The 14,987-nt window shown below is 41.8% G+C and overlaps 1 protein-coding gene across 1 annotated transcript; it reads right to left on the bottom strand.

Moving 5' to 3' along the window:
• Positions 1–413: 413 nt before the first annotated feature.
• LOC310748498 (vomeronasal type-2 receptor 26-like) lies at positions 414–2,219 on the bottom strand (the record flags this gene model as incomplete). The annotated part of the gene is made up of 2 exons (XM_083584328.1): positions 1,936–2,219; positions 414–1,318 (listed from the first exon to the last, which is right to left on the bottom strand). Exons 1-2 carry the CDS (start codon positions 2,057–2,059, stop codon positions 414–416), a joined length of 1,029 nt encoding a protein of 342 aa, XP_083440454.1. The 5' UTR covers positions 2,060–2,219.
• Positions 2,220–14,987: the final 12,768 nt, after the last annotated feature.

Here is a 14,987-nt window from a genome sequence, read left to right as displayed (position 1 = left end):
GATCAGCAATGGTGGGGAGGGGAGGTGTGGCCATCACCTGCCCCTCCAAGCTCAAGGGTATTCCGTTAAAGGGATCTAGAGGTTGGCCTGGGGGCTAATCCCTGCGGAGGGGGCTAGGGCCATACCAGGGCCCCGTGGGGACACCGGGGGTGAGTCCCAGTGAAGACCCTCTGGCGGTGCTCCCTCTGGCCATGTTCAACCTTTATCGGATTCCTCACGAAAGTGGGTGTGAGTCTGATATAGTTTGGATGGTGCCAATCACTAAGCCAATACCACTCACATTCTGTATTCAATAAAGTTGTGGCCTAAATTTTGCAAAATAACTTAAACTAAAATCCTGTGTCACTGTGTTTCATTTTTGGGGGGTGCTGGGGGGGGTCTCGAATTGCAATGACAGTGTGGGGGAGAAAAAGTCACCAATCCTTTTTTCTTATTAGATGTTCCCGATTGTTCAAGTCAGGCCTCAGCACAATGATGAAGCATTTAGGAGCAAAGATGCAGCCCAATAACCCAGCACTGGAAGCTAAGATGGAGAAGATCTCCACAGCCACCATGTATTTCCCCTTGGTGCTCAGGTAGGTTGGAACAAATGACAACCAAACACTGCAAAAAATCAACATGCTGAAGGTGATGAATTTGGCTTCATTGAAACTGTCTGGCAACTTCCTTGCCAGGAAAGCCACAGTGAAGCTGATGATGGCCAGAAGTCCAAGGTAGCCCAGAACAAGATAAAACATGGTGACAGACCCTTCATTACATTCCAATATGATCTGTGTAGGTACTGACTGCATGTCCAAATTGGGGAATGGGGGAGAAGTGGCTAGCCACACTACACAGATGCCTGCTTGAATCCAAGAGCAGAAAAGGACAATGGAGTTGGCCAATGTTTTCCCCACCCACCTCCTCATGCTCGACCCTGGTTTGGTGGCCATGAAAGCTACAACCACAGTGATGGTTTTTGCCAATACACATGAAACTGCTACAGAGAAGATGATTCCAAAGGAAGTTTGTCGGAGACAGCAAGTCAGCTTCTGAGGTCTTCCTATAAAAAGTAAAGATGAGAGGAAGCAGAGCAGAAGGGAGACCAGGAGAGTGTAGGTGATGTCCCGGTTGTTGGCTTTGACTATGGGAGTATCTTTGTGCTTAATAAAAGTTCCTAACACAATGACTGTGGTGAGGGAAAAAGAAATAGCAACCAAGGCTAAACTGATCCCTAGGGGTTCCTCATAAGACAGAAAGATTGTCAGTTTGGGGATGCACCGATCTCTGTCCTTGCTTGCATACTGATCTTCTGGGCATTTGGAACAGTCATCCATGTCTGAAGCAAGAAAAAACGATCGTCACAGTGCTAAAATTGCGTATGAAATGTGCAAACAACTTAATTTTGAAACAATGCCTCAAATAATACTATAAAACAGCATTTATTTTTTAAAATAAATACTGAAAAGGCCTTCAACAAACATGAAGAAGAAGTCAACATAAAATAATAATCCAAATAATCCACTATCTGAACTGTGAAAAGCCAGGCAAGTCTCTCTTGCCCGGCATTCAGACACTGTACTTGGAGCTAATCCCTCTATTGTCCCAACATCAAGTCATTTTTCAGAATGATTCTCCCCATATCAACCAGCCTGAACTCCGAGATCCATGGGGAGGGTGGTGTGGTCACACTGAGCAGCATATAGGAAATAATCATAGGTTGGGAGGCTATAATTTGTTTAATTTGATTAGGTTCTAGTCAGTTTTTTGTAATATTTTTATTGATGGAAACCTTTTTGAGGACACCTTTAAAAACCACAAAAAGAAGAATAACAGAAAGTGCAATAAAAAAATTTGTCTAAACTTTTTTAAAAAAAAATGCTCCCGCCCCCCTGAAAAAAGCTTATTCTCACTCGTAATCAAATGTATGGACTGAAAGCATCTAGAGAGACCTACCCTTCTGGGTGGAAATCTTTCCATCTGGACACAGGGCGCAACTGTAGCAGCAAAACTTCTCTCCTTCCTTCTTTTTCTTCTGATAACCAGGACGGCAGGAGTCACTGCACACAGAGACAGGCATCACCTGCCCATAAAGGGGAATAAATGATTAGTAGAATGGGAGAAATTGACAATCTCTCTGTTTACTCCGTAAGCACATGATGAACATGGAAGAATTCAGAACAGGGTACATGCAATATAAGCATGCCACAATGTGCCAAAACAGTCCTGAGCATATAATGCATTATTTTTGAAGTCTATTGTTTAGAACCACACTTCTTAGAATAGTTTGATAACCAATCCCTCTTCCAAGGGAACTCTGGGAATTGTAGCTCAGTAGGGAAAATAAGGGTCTCCTAACAACTCTCGGTATCCTTAACAAACTTCAATACTTAAGATTTTGAGGTGGAAGCCATTTTGATTAAAGTGGTCTAATTGTGCTTTAAATGTAAGGTGTAAATGTGGCTTGGTTACCAAATGGTGAAAACCTCCCAACAACAACAACAGCAAAGATGATTTCTTTCCTCTGTTAATAAATAAACAGAAGTTGTTTATTTAGACATTTTCTTAAGAATGTTTCCCATCTAGAGGACATTTCAGTACAGTACATATTGACATCCCCTTCATGGATCACTGCCTTGCCGTGGCGAAGGGGCTTGAAGAACTCAGAGAAGCTATGAACTATGCCGAGCAGGGCACCCAAGATGAACAGGTCATAGTGGAGAGTTTTGACCAAACGTGATCCACCTGGAGGAGGAACCGGCAAGCCACTCCAGTATCCCTGCCAAGAAAACTCCATGGACAAAGACAACAGGCATATAAAAGTTATGACGCTGGAAGAGGAGCCCCTCAGGTCGGAAGGCGTCCAACATGCTACTGGGGAAGAGCGGAGGACAAGTACAAGTAGATCCAGAGCTGATGAAGCGGCTGGGCTAAAGCCGAAAGGACGTTCAGTTGCGGATATGCCTGGAAGCGAAAGGAATGTCCAATGCTGTAAAGAAAAATATTGCATAGGAACCTGGAATGTAAGAACCATGAACCTGGGTAAGTTGGATGTGGTCAAAAATGTGGTCAAAAAAGAATAAATATTGACATCCTGGACATCAGTGAACTAAAATGGACAGGAATGGGCGAATTCAGTTCGGATGACCATCATATCTACTACTGTGGGCAAGAAACCCGGAAAAGAAATGGAGTGGCCCTCATAGTCAACAAAAGAGTGGCGAAAGCTGTACTGGGATGCAATCTCAAAAATGATAGAATGATCTCGATACGAATCCAAGGCAGACCTTTTAACATAACAGTAATCCAAGTTTATGCACCAACTACTGGTGCTGAAGAAACTGAAATTGACCAATTCTATGAAGACTTACAACACCTTATAGAAGCGACACCAAAGAAGGATGTTCTTCTCATTATAGGGGATTGGAATGCTAAAGTAGGGAATCAAGAGATAAAAGGAACAACGGGCAAGTTTGGCCTTGGAGAGCAAAATGAAGCAGGGCAAAGGCTAATAGAGTTCTGTCAAGAGAACAAGCTGGTCATCACAAACACGCTTTTCCAACAACACAAGAGACGACTCTACACGTGGACATCACCAGATGGGCAGCATCGAAATCAGATTGATTATATTCTCTGCAGCCAAAGATGGAGAAGCTCAATACAGTCAGCAAAAACAAGACCTGGAGCTGACTGTGGCTCGGATCATCAGCTTCTTATAGCAAAATTCAAGCTTAAACTGAAGAAAGTAGGAAAAACCACTGGGCCGGTAAGATACAATCTAAATCAAATCCCTTATGAATACACAGTGGAAGTGAGGAACAGGTTTAAGGATTTAGATTTGCTAGACAGAGTGCCTGAAGAACTATGGATGGAGGCTCGCAACATTATACAGGAGGCAGCAACGAAAACCATCCCAATGAAAAGGAAATGCAAGAAAGCAAAGTGGCTGTCCAATGAGGCCTTACAAATAGCGGGGGAGAGAAGGCAAGCAAAATGCGAGGGAGATAGAGAAAGATACAGGAAATTGAATGCAGATTTCCAAAAAATAGCAAGGAGAGACAAGAAGGCCTTCTTAAACGAGCAATGCAAAGAAATAAAGGAAAACAACAGAATGGGAAGAACCAGAGATCTGTTCAAGAAAATTGGAGATATGAAAGGAACATTTCGTTCAAAGATTGCCATAATAAAGGACAAAAGTGGTAAGGACCTAACAGAAGCAGAAGACATCAAGAAGAGGTGGCAAGAATACACAGAGGAATTATACCAGAAAGAAATGGATGCCTCGTACACCCCAGGTAGTGGGGTTGCTGACCTTGAGCCAGACATCCTGGAGAGTGAAGTCAAATGGGCCTTAGAAAGCACTGCAAATAACAAGGCCAGTGGAAGTGATGGTATTCCAGCTGAACTATTTAAAATTTTAAAAGATGATACTGTTAAGGTGCTACACTCAATATGCCAGCAAGTTTGGAAAACTCAGCAGTGGCCAGAGGATTGGAGAAGATCAGTCTACATCCCAATCCCAAAGAAGGGCAGTGCTAAAGAATGCTCCAACTACCGCACAATTGCACTCATTTCACACGCTAGCAAGGTTATGCTTAAAATTCTACAAGGAAGGCTCAAGCAGTATGTGGACCGAGAATTCCCAGAAGTGCAAGCTGGATTTAGAAGAGGCAGAGGAACCAGAGACCAAATTGCAAACATGCGCTGGATTATGGAGAAAGCCAGAGAGTTCCAGAAAGACATCTACTTCTGCTTCATTGACTATGCAAAAGCCTTTGACTGTGTCGACCACAGCAAACTATGGCAAGTTCTTAAAGAAATGGGAGTGCCTGATCACCTCATCTGTCTCCTGAGAAATCTCTATGTGGGACAAGAAGCTACAGTTAGAACTGGATATGGAACAACTGATTGGTTCAAAATTGGGAAAGGAGTACGACAAGGCTGTATATTGTCTCCCTGGTTATTTAACTTATATGCAGAATTCATCATGCGAAAGGCTGGGCTGGATGAATCCCTAGCCGGAATTAAGATTGCTGGAAGAAATATCAACAACCTCAGATATGCAGATGACACAACCTTGATGGCAGAAAGTGAGGAGGAATTAAAGAACCTTTTATTGAGGGTAAAAGAGGAGAGCGCAAAATATGGTCTGAAGCTCAACATCAAAAAAACGAAGATCATGGCCACTGGTCCCATCACCTCCTGGCAAATAGAAGGCGAAGAAATGGAGGCAGTGAGAGATTTTACTTTCTTGGGTTCCATGATCACTGCAGATGGTGACAGCAGCCACGAAATTAAGAGACGCCTGCTTCTTGGGAGGAAAGCAATGACCAACCTAGACAGCATCTTAAAAAGTAGAGACATCACCTTGCCAACAAAGGTCTGTATAGTAAAAGCTATGGTTTTCCCAGTAGTGATGTATGGAAGTGAGAGCTGGACCATAAAGAAGGCTGATCGTCGAAGAATTGATGCTTTTGAATTATGGTGTTGGAGGAGACTCTTGAGAGTCCCATGGACTGCAAGAAGATCAAACGTATCCATTCTGAAGGAAATCAGCCCTGAGTGCTCACTGGAAGGACAGATCGTGAAGCTGAGGCTCCAATACTTTGGCCACCTCATGAGAAGAGAAGACTCCCTGGAAAAGACCCTGATGTTGGGAAAGATGGAGGGCACAAGGAGAAGGGGACGACAGAGGACGAGATGGTTGGATAGTGTCTTCGAAGCTACAAACATGAGTCTGACTAAACTGCGGGAGGCAGTGGAAGACAGAAGTGCCTGGCGTGCTCTGGTCCATGGGGTCACGAAGAGTCGGACACGACTAAACGACTAAACAACAACAACAACAACATATTGACATTCATTATCCATCTGATCTATGTTCAAACACAATCCTTTGGGAGACAAGAATCATTTTGTATCTCCAACCAACATGGCAGAAGGCATAAACTGAAAGCATATCAGGAATCCAAACCTGTTTAAAACTCCTGTGCCACACAATTATGTCTGTATCAATGATGAACTCTTTTCCTTCCTGAAACTTGGCATCCACCCTTCCAACTTTGACTCTCTGGAAGGATTTGTTTGGGAAAGTGACCATGTTCGTTATGTCAAATCCACCTCTCCTCTCCCTGTTATCTTGAAAAAAGATTGCTTCTCCAACTGAGTTATTAAACAAAATGCCTTCAAGAAATGGGTTCAGCTAGTTGAAGAAGAACAAGGGTGGTTAGGAATGGGATCAAAACCTACTGGAGTCAATATGCTGAAATTTTTCCTTGATTACATTGCTTATGTAGTTTCATCTTACAACAATTTTGTAATAGGTTATAGTTAAGGCAAGAGAACCAATATATTATTGTCCATAGAGTGTCAGACTAATACCTTGGGAGACCAGGATTCAACCTGAGGGGCCAGGGACCAACTGGGTGCATTACCTTGTGTTCCTTTGACAAAAAGGTGCGCTATAAATGTAAAAATAAAAAAATGTAAAATATGAATGCAGGTTTTTTGTTATAGATGTCCTAGGCTCTGTGGTTTAACCCACGGCGCCACCCACATCCCTTTTTGAAAATGATTTAGAAATAGTTATTTCTTCAAAATGCAGCAGTCAAATTAGTGGCTGGGGTTCCATTTAGATCTAACATAACCTATTTTACAACAGCCATACTGGTTGCCAGTTCATCTCTGGCCCCAATTCAAGGTGCTCACATATGCATTTAAAGTGTCATGTGAGTTTAAATATTCCCAAATATCTGAAATACTGCCTACGGATCCTCTTGGTTGCTGAGATCAGCAGATGATGGCCTCTTATTCGTTCCTTTCCTACCAGACACTAATATAACCTGTTTTATAACAGCTTTACTGGTTGCTAGTTAAACACGAATGTTTAAAGTTCTAAATGACTCAAGTCAGACATATTTGAATTACCGCCTCCTTCCCTACAGGCCCTCTTGAGTGCTAAGATCAGCAGAGGAGGCCCTCTTGCTAGTTCCTCTCCTCTCAGACACTTGAGGGGGGTTTGCGGCCCAGGAGAGGGCATTTTCTGTGGCAGCCCCTAAGCTGTGGAACTCCCTCTCCACAGAGATACACCTGGGACATACATAGCTTCTGACGAAAAGATGCACCTCTTTACCCTGACACCTGACACCTGAGGGGTATATTTTTAAGACCCACCTTATGTTGGTTATTGTAACTTTTTTGCTTTAATGTGGTAACCCACCCTGGGAACTTAAGATATGGGATTATTATTGTTGTTGTTTTAAAGAATAAAATTGGAAGGTGCATGATTTTGTTCTATTCGCTTCATGAAAATGAGATTATTTCATTATGAATACACTACCTTCCAAGGCTGGAGATCTTGAAGGCTTTTGCCACTCATTATTGGACTGTGTTTGTATCTAGATGACTCTATGGCATGCAAAGCATGTGCCACAGCATAGACGGCATTATAGATACTGTAGCTGTGACCAGTCATGTGCATTTCAAATATAGATGCAGGAAGATTCTCCAACCTCTCCTCTCCAGTACAAGTTTCACCAACCTCTATCAGCTCCTGGGAGTCTGGAAATAAACAGTTAAATGCTTGCTCCCAGAAGTCCTTGAGAAAGCCATCTTCTTGATTCCAGCCAGGTTTTACGATCTGAAGAAAATCCTTGAATCCTTGAATCTCAGCAGACTGAATTGTGAAGGACAGGGCGCCTTCAAACAATTGAAAATCCCAAACGTTCTGAACGCCTGTTAATGTAAAATCCAGCTGGGCGGTCATAACCCACACCTTTCCAAGTGAGGTATTCTCATTGTAGCTAGGAAATCCTAGGAGCACATATGCATTCACCCATAGAATGGTCATAGAATCTCCATAGATGACAAAGATACTGACTTTGCTCTCTGAGAACGCTGGATAAATAATAGATGCTGACACGTAAAATGCACTGAAATTCGTTAAATCATGTTGATTGGTGATCCTTTGTGTGAAGGCTGAACAGATTCCATTCTGAGAAAGCAATGGCTCCAGGGTCTGTATGAATTGTTCTCCACTGTTATCGTCCACAGCAAAGAGCCCAATCCAGGTCCATCCAAAATGCTTCAGCAAGTTAATGATCCCAATGTACTGGTTTGCTTCACTTGGGACCATCCGGTAAAAGGAAGGCAATTGTCTTGTGTGCTCAGAGGTGAATGAACCATAAGTGAACTGATGGGGGAAATGCAAATATTTTAAGAGGCGCATCTGAGCCTGTCGACCTGTGCAAAACAGGAATGTTTATCAGGGCAATGGAAAAGCTCCTTAAGAAGACTGTTGTAGGTGGATGGACTGACCTCCAGATACTACAAAGCTTTGAAAGAATGGCTTATGCAACCGTTGAAGGAGGTCTGTAACGAAATTTTGGAGGGGAAAAAGGCACCTGATTCGTGGAAAGAAGCATATATTACGCTTATACCAAAGACAGAGACGGAGAAGAACCAGGTCAAGAACTACCGCCCTATATCATTACTCAATGTGGATTACAAAATCTTTGCAGATATTTTGGCAAAAAGACTGAAAAGAGTTTTGGTGGGGGAGATTCATAAAGACCAAGCGGGCTTTCTTCCAGGAAGACATTTGTCAGATAATGTGAGAAATATAATAGACATTATGGAGTTATTGGAAGTTAATATTAATACTAAGGCAGTATTAATATTTGTGGATGCGGAGAAAGCCTTTGACAACATTTCTTGGAGTTTTATGAAAAAGAATCTCCAAGGGATGGGGGTAGGCCAAGGTTTTGAAAATGGTATAAGTGCAATTTATTCTGAGCAAAAAGCAAAACTGATTGTAAATAATGTGGTCACTGAAGAATTTGCTATTGAAAAAGGGACACGACAGGGATGCCCAATATCCCCACTACTTTTCATATCTGTCCTGGAGGTTCTATTAAATATGATTAGAGAGGACCAGCTGGTTAAAGGGATTCAGGTCGGAGCTAAACAGTACAAACTGAGAGCATTTGCAGATGACTTAGTTTTAACCTTACAAGAGCCAGACACTAGTACGAAAAGAGTTTTAGAACTAATACAAGTATTTGGTCAAGTAGCAGGTTTTAAGTTGAACAAACAGAAAACGAAAGTACTAGACAAAAATCTAACAGCTGTTGAAAGGGAAAAGTTCCAGAGTGAAACTGGTTTAATAATAGCAAAGAAGGTGAAATACCTGGGGATTAATTTGACATCTAAGAATGTGAATCTTTTTAAAGATAACTATGAGAAATGCTGGACAGAAATTAAGAAAGACCTAGAAGTATGGTCAAATTTGAGACTTTCCTTGTTAGGCCGTATTGCTGTTATTAAGATGAATGTCTTGCCTAGAATGTTGTTTTTGTTTCAAACATTGCAGATTTTAGACAAAATGGATTGTTTCAAGAAGTGGCAAAAAGACATATCTAGATTTGTCTGGCAGGGCAAAAAGCCCAGAATAAAGTTTAAGATATTAACTGATGCAAAAGAAAGAGGGGGGTTTGCCCTGCCGGACTTAAAGCTGTACTATGAATCAGCGGCGTTTTGCTGGCTGAAAAGTTGGCTGCTTCTTGAAGACACAGACACTTTGGATTTGGAAGGGTTTAACAACAGATTTGGTTGGCATGCATACATATGGTATGACAAGGTAAAAATCCATCAAGGTTTTAAGAACCATATTGTTAGGAAAGCATTGTATAAGGTTTGGACTCGATACAAAGATTTGCTGGAAAACAAAACCCCCAGGTGGTTGTCACCAATGGAAGCTAAGGAAGTGAAAAAACTTAATATGGAATCTAAATGGCCAAAGTATTGGGAAATTATAGAACATGAGGAGGGGAAAGTGAGATTACAGAGTTATGAGAAGTTGAAGTCTAAAGTAAGAGACTGGCTACATTACCACCAGATAAATGAAGTTTTTAAACAGGACAGGAAAATTGGCTTCCAGGTGGAGAGGTCAAAATTAGAAACAGAGCTTTTGGAACCCAATACTAAGAATTTGTCAAGAATGTATAACTTGCTGTTGAAATGGAATACACAGGATGAGATGGTTAAATCAGTTATGATTAAATGGGCACAAGACATTGGCCATGACATTATGCTTGCTGACTGGGAACGGTTATGGACTACCGGTATAAAGTTTACGGCGTGTAATGCCTTAAGAGAGAACATCATGAAAATGATCTATAGGTGGTACATGACCCCAGTCAAGCTAGCAAAAATTTATCACATGCCCGATAATAAATGTTGGAAATGTAAGGAAACTGAAGGTACTTTCTACCACCTTTGGTGGACGTGCCCAAGGATCAAGGTTTTCTGGGAAATGATTTATAATGAAATGAAAAAGGTGCTTAAATGCACGTTCGTGAAGAAACCAGAAGCCTTCCTCCTGGGTATGGTAGGCCAATTGGTGTCAAGGAAAGACAGGACGTTTTTTATGTACGCTACAACAGCAGCAAGAGTATTATTAGCAAAGTATTGGAAGACACAAGAACTACCCACACTGGAAGAATGGCAGACTAAGGTAATAGACTATATGGGACTGGCTGAGATGACCGGCAGAATCCGCGACCAAGGGAAAGAGACGGTGGAAGAAGATTGGAAGAAGTTTAAAATCTATCTTAAGAACTGTTGTAAAATTAATGAATGCTAAAATGTTTTGGGTAATGCAAAACAGAATTGCAGCGACTAGCAATTGGATATGAGAAATAAGATCTAAAGAAAGTCTTATATGGAAATTAGGGGATGCTGAAAAGATTGATAACAGGGATGCAGAAAGGGGAGGTATGGGGAAGTCGCCGAAAGAAGGTTAAGGAAAAAATGTTAAGAAAGTATACGTGTTTATATGTTTGTTTGTTTATGTATTGTCTTGTATTGTCTTTTATTATGTGTTTAAAACCTAATAAAAATTTTATAAAAAAAAAAAAAAGGAAAAGAGAAAGACCTTTGGAAGTAAGGCTCCCAGTGTGTACCATTTCACAATGCATTTATTCCGTCTTTCAGCAGTGTGATTTCTCACTATAAAGTTTACAATGTGTTTTCCTGAAAAAAAAAAAAAAAAAAAAAAAAAAAAAGAAGACTGTTGTAGGTGATAAGATAAATTTTGGGAGCAGGCCAAAACTCCTTGAAAGATTGCTGAAATGTAGCCTGCGGGGATGTGTTATTTATTAACTGGTATATGAGAGGGTCTGAGGACTAGCATCTTTTAAAATGAAGTCACAGTTCATTTCCTTTCCTTCTTTAAAAAGAGGATATTGCAGCTGCTGCACACTTGGGAAACGGCACCACTAAACTTCAGGGGGACTTCAGCATTAGGGAAGTTTTTGGATTTCTCACAGCCATTCCTCTGGTTATTCTGACCCTCAAAATTACTCTCAGCATTCCAGGAGAAGAATGAACTTAGTGACTATCCCCCCTTCATCCATGGATAAATCCTACCTGTGGATACTTGTATAGGCTTAAGAGTTCTGCCATATGGAAGGAGACATCAGAACCAAGTCCCCCAATGACAGCTATGAGGTTTTTCTGGTTGTTGCATTTGTAATTGGGGACAAATCTTCTGAATTTGAAGAGCAGGTCCATAGTGGTCTGATAAGTCATCCTTGCGTCATAGTAGCTGTCATAGATGTGGAACCCAAGGCTGACATTGGGCAAGATGCTGGGATTCCCATTGATCTCATTTACGGCAAACACCAAGGCCAGGATGTGCTGGTAGAATTTTAGCACCACACTGCAGAGAGAGTTTGAATGCTCTTTCAGCAAAATAATAATAAAAATAATAATAATAATTTATACCCCACCTTTTTGGCTAGGTTTCCCCAGCCACTCTTTCTGACTAACAACAGAATATTAAAAAATCAGTAAAAACTTCCCTAAACAGGACTGCCTTCAGATGTCTTCTAAAAGTCAGATAGTTGTTTATTTTCTTGACATCTGATGGGAGGGCATTCCACAGGGCGGGAGCCACTACTGAGAAGGCCCTCTGCCTGGTTCCCTGTAACCTCACTTCTCACAGTGAGGGAACCGCCAGAAGGCCCTCAGAGCTGGACCTCAGTGTCCGGGCTGAGCAATGGGGGTGGAGACGCTCTTTCAGGTACACTGGGCCGAGGCCATTTAGGACTTTAAAGTTCAGCATCAACACTTGGAATTGTGCTCAGAAATGTATGCGGAGCCAATGTGGGTCTTTCAGGACCAGTGTTATGTGGTCTCAGCGGCCACTCCCAGTCATCAGTCTCGCTGCCGCATTAGGGATTAATTGCAGTTTCCAGGTCACCTTCAAAGGTAGCCCCACGTAGAGCATGTTGCAGTAGTCCAAGTGGGAGATAACTAGAGCATGCACCACTCTGGCGAGACAGTCTGTGGGCAGGTAGAGTCTCAGCCTGTGTACCAGATGGAGCTGGTAGACAGCTGACCTGGATACAGAATTAACCTGTGTCTCCATGGACAGCTGTGAGTCCCAAATGACTCCTAGGCTGCACACCAGGGTGGGCACCAATACCAAGAAGGTCCTTTGTCTGGTTCCAGCAGCAAAACAGTTTAGAATAATTCTGCTCCATCCTGTCTATAACCAAATTGCTTGCCATAGGGACAACAATCGTGGCAAAACTTAGTGGTGCAAGTTCCTCAATTATTGGTATAGAAACTCAAGACTGGGTAGTGGCAGCCACATACTAACCAGCTCAAACCTTTTCACACATGGAGTTTCTCAGGTAGACTGAAGGGGAACAAAATCCTACTTTGTTCCAGGGTGAGCAAAGCCCGGAAGAACAGCTTTCTCTATGGTATTAATGCATGAATTAGACTTATTTCATGCACTAATTAGATTTAAGTATGTTGGTTATATGAGGCTGGTTATCAAATCCAGAAAAATAGAACAGGACTTGGAGCAGCAATGGAAATGATGCACCAAGACAGATAGATCATTTTAAACAATTATTAGTTCTTTTTCTGAAGAAGCTGTTGTTTGAAGCACACATCATTGTAACATATTGATTTTCCTCCCTCTCTAAGAAGCTTCCCTTATTGGGAAGATTTGCCATGGTATCAAAGGTTGTACAACAGGTGGCTTGTAGGTACTCCTCAGGAAATAATAGGCATGATCTCCCTGTTATTCACTGTTCAAATCTACCATTTATGTCAATCTCTACAGGCAGCTGACCAAGTTTCATCTGGTTCACGCAGCACTATTTTTCTAGGGGAAAAGGTGTCTAAACTCACCATGACCACCTCCCCCATTCTCTTAGAAAGTCAATTTTTACATTTTTTAAATGTATTGCATTATTTTGTGTATTTCTCTTATTTTTCATTGAAAATAGTATTACAGTGGTACCTTGGGTTACAGGCACTTCAGGTTACATACGCTTCAGGTTACAGACTCTGCTAACCCAGAAATATTACCTCAGGTTAAGAACTTTGCTTCAGGATGAGAACAGAAATTGTGCAGCGGCGGCACAGCAACAGCCCCATTAGCTAAAGTGGTGCTTCAGGTTAAGAACAGTTTCAGGTTAAGAACGGACCTCCGGCACGAATTAAGTACATAACCAGAGGTACCACTGTATATTTATTGAGAGTGAAATTCTGTTTAACTATTATTTACTGACATTTTGAAAGTTTCTTTTATTCTATACTACTATATTCTAATGGATAACTGAACTTTACTTTGTTTGATAGTGACCTTTTCTATTATCCCTAAATTGTATTGGATCAGATTTTTATAAGATGTGTGATCTTTCTTGTATATTTTGTTGTTCTTCCAGCATGTAAACCACCCTGTGTATAGCAATGTAAAAATATGGTATCTAAAAGTAAAATGAAAACGAAATTATATCCTATCATTTGTATGAGCAACTGGTTGAGTGTGTGATCTAGCCAAGATCAGATGAAGCAGATTAAGGGGGGAGGTGAATGCTTACTTTGGAACCTCAAACAACTCATGAGAAGGAAGTATATTGAAGAGTAGTTCATGGAAATGGTAAGAGATGTGAGAAGTTATCCCACCAATGATGAGGCTCCCGGGCTGGTAATACTCTTGTGGTACAGGGAGGGGATCATTCATATGGCACTTCCTGGTATCTGCTTTACATTGTTTGGGAAGCTGAAGCAGCAGCAACAACACATGTAGACCCACCATCTTCATAGCAAACTTCCTTTCTAGCATTCTCTTGCTCCAGCATCCAGCCTTACATTAATGCCTTACTTTGGGTGGTGCCTGACTCTGCCAATAAAGGAAAACAACACACTTATCTTTAGTGTCAGCAGAATTCGAGTGCCTGCCTCAGCAGGCTAGTAGAGACAACCAATACAGACTCTGAAGTTTGCTCTACAAAATGGCAACACACATCGCAGCTCAAACTGGCAGAACCTTACCTGCATCTTGTCACTCATCAGTGACAGGAGGCTTGCTTGTTTTCTATATCTACTTATGGAGACAGTGCTTTTACTAAATGTTGTTATTTTCTGAAACACCACTGGAGCTTTGGGCAAGTGAACTAATGACAGTAATTTGGACACCTGCCGGGGGAGATAGGTAACTTACCTCTGCAACGTCACTGTGCCAGAAGCACTTCTGGTAGCAACCATATTTGCTCTCTACTTGAACCTGGCCACGAGAATGTTATGCTCCTCAAGGAGACAACAAATGGGTGATGCGTCCCAGACTTCCAGGGAGAGCAAATTCATACTCTAAAGTGAATCCAGACATTTCCATAATTGTGAAGGAAGCTCAGAGCATCAGTGCTGAAATAATGACCACTGCCCAGTCCCAGTTTTTTGACCCACACTAGATACAGCTCTTGCCATGTAGTTTGGAATTGTTTTTGTATTCTTGATGTTAAACAAACAACTGTTACTAGTTTATGAGAAAGCTGCAACAAGACCGTGGAGGCTTCAAAGTGTCAGGAGCTCGTCCTACACTCGAATAGGACCCTGGCAGAGACACATGCCCCACTGGCATGTCCTCTCCCTCCTGGTCGATCGTTCAGGAGCTTCAAAAGCTTTCATCAGCCCTCTTCAGCCCAAACATC

Source organism: Podarcis filfolensis (assembly GCF_964270895.1).
Source record: "Podarcis filfolensis genome assembly, chromosome: 13".
NCBI classification, from domain to species: Eukaryota; Metazoa; Chordata; class Lepidosauria; order Squamata; family Lacertidae; genus Podarcis; species Podarcis filfolensis.
Note: the sequence above shows the minus strand (reverse complement) of the source record. Positions and strands in the feature narration are given on the sequence as shown.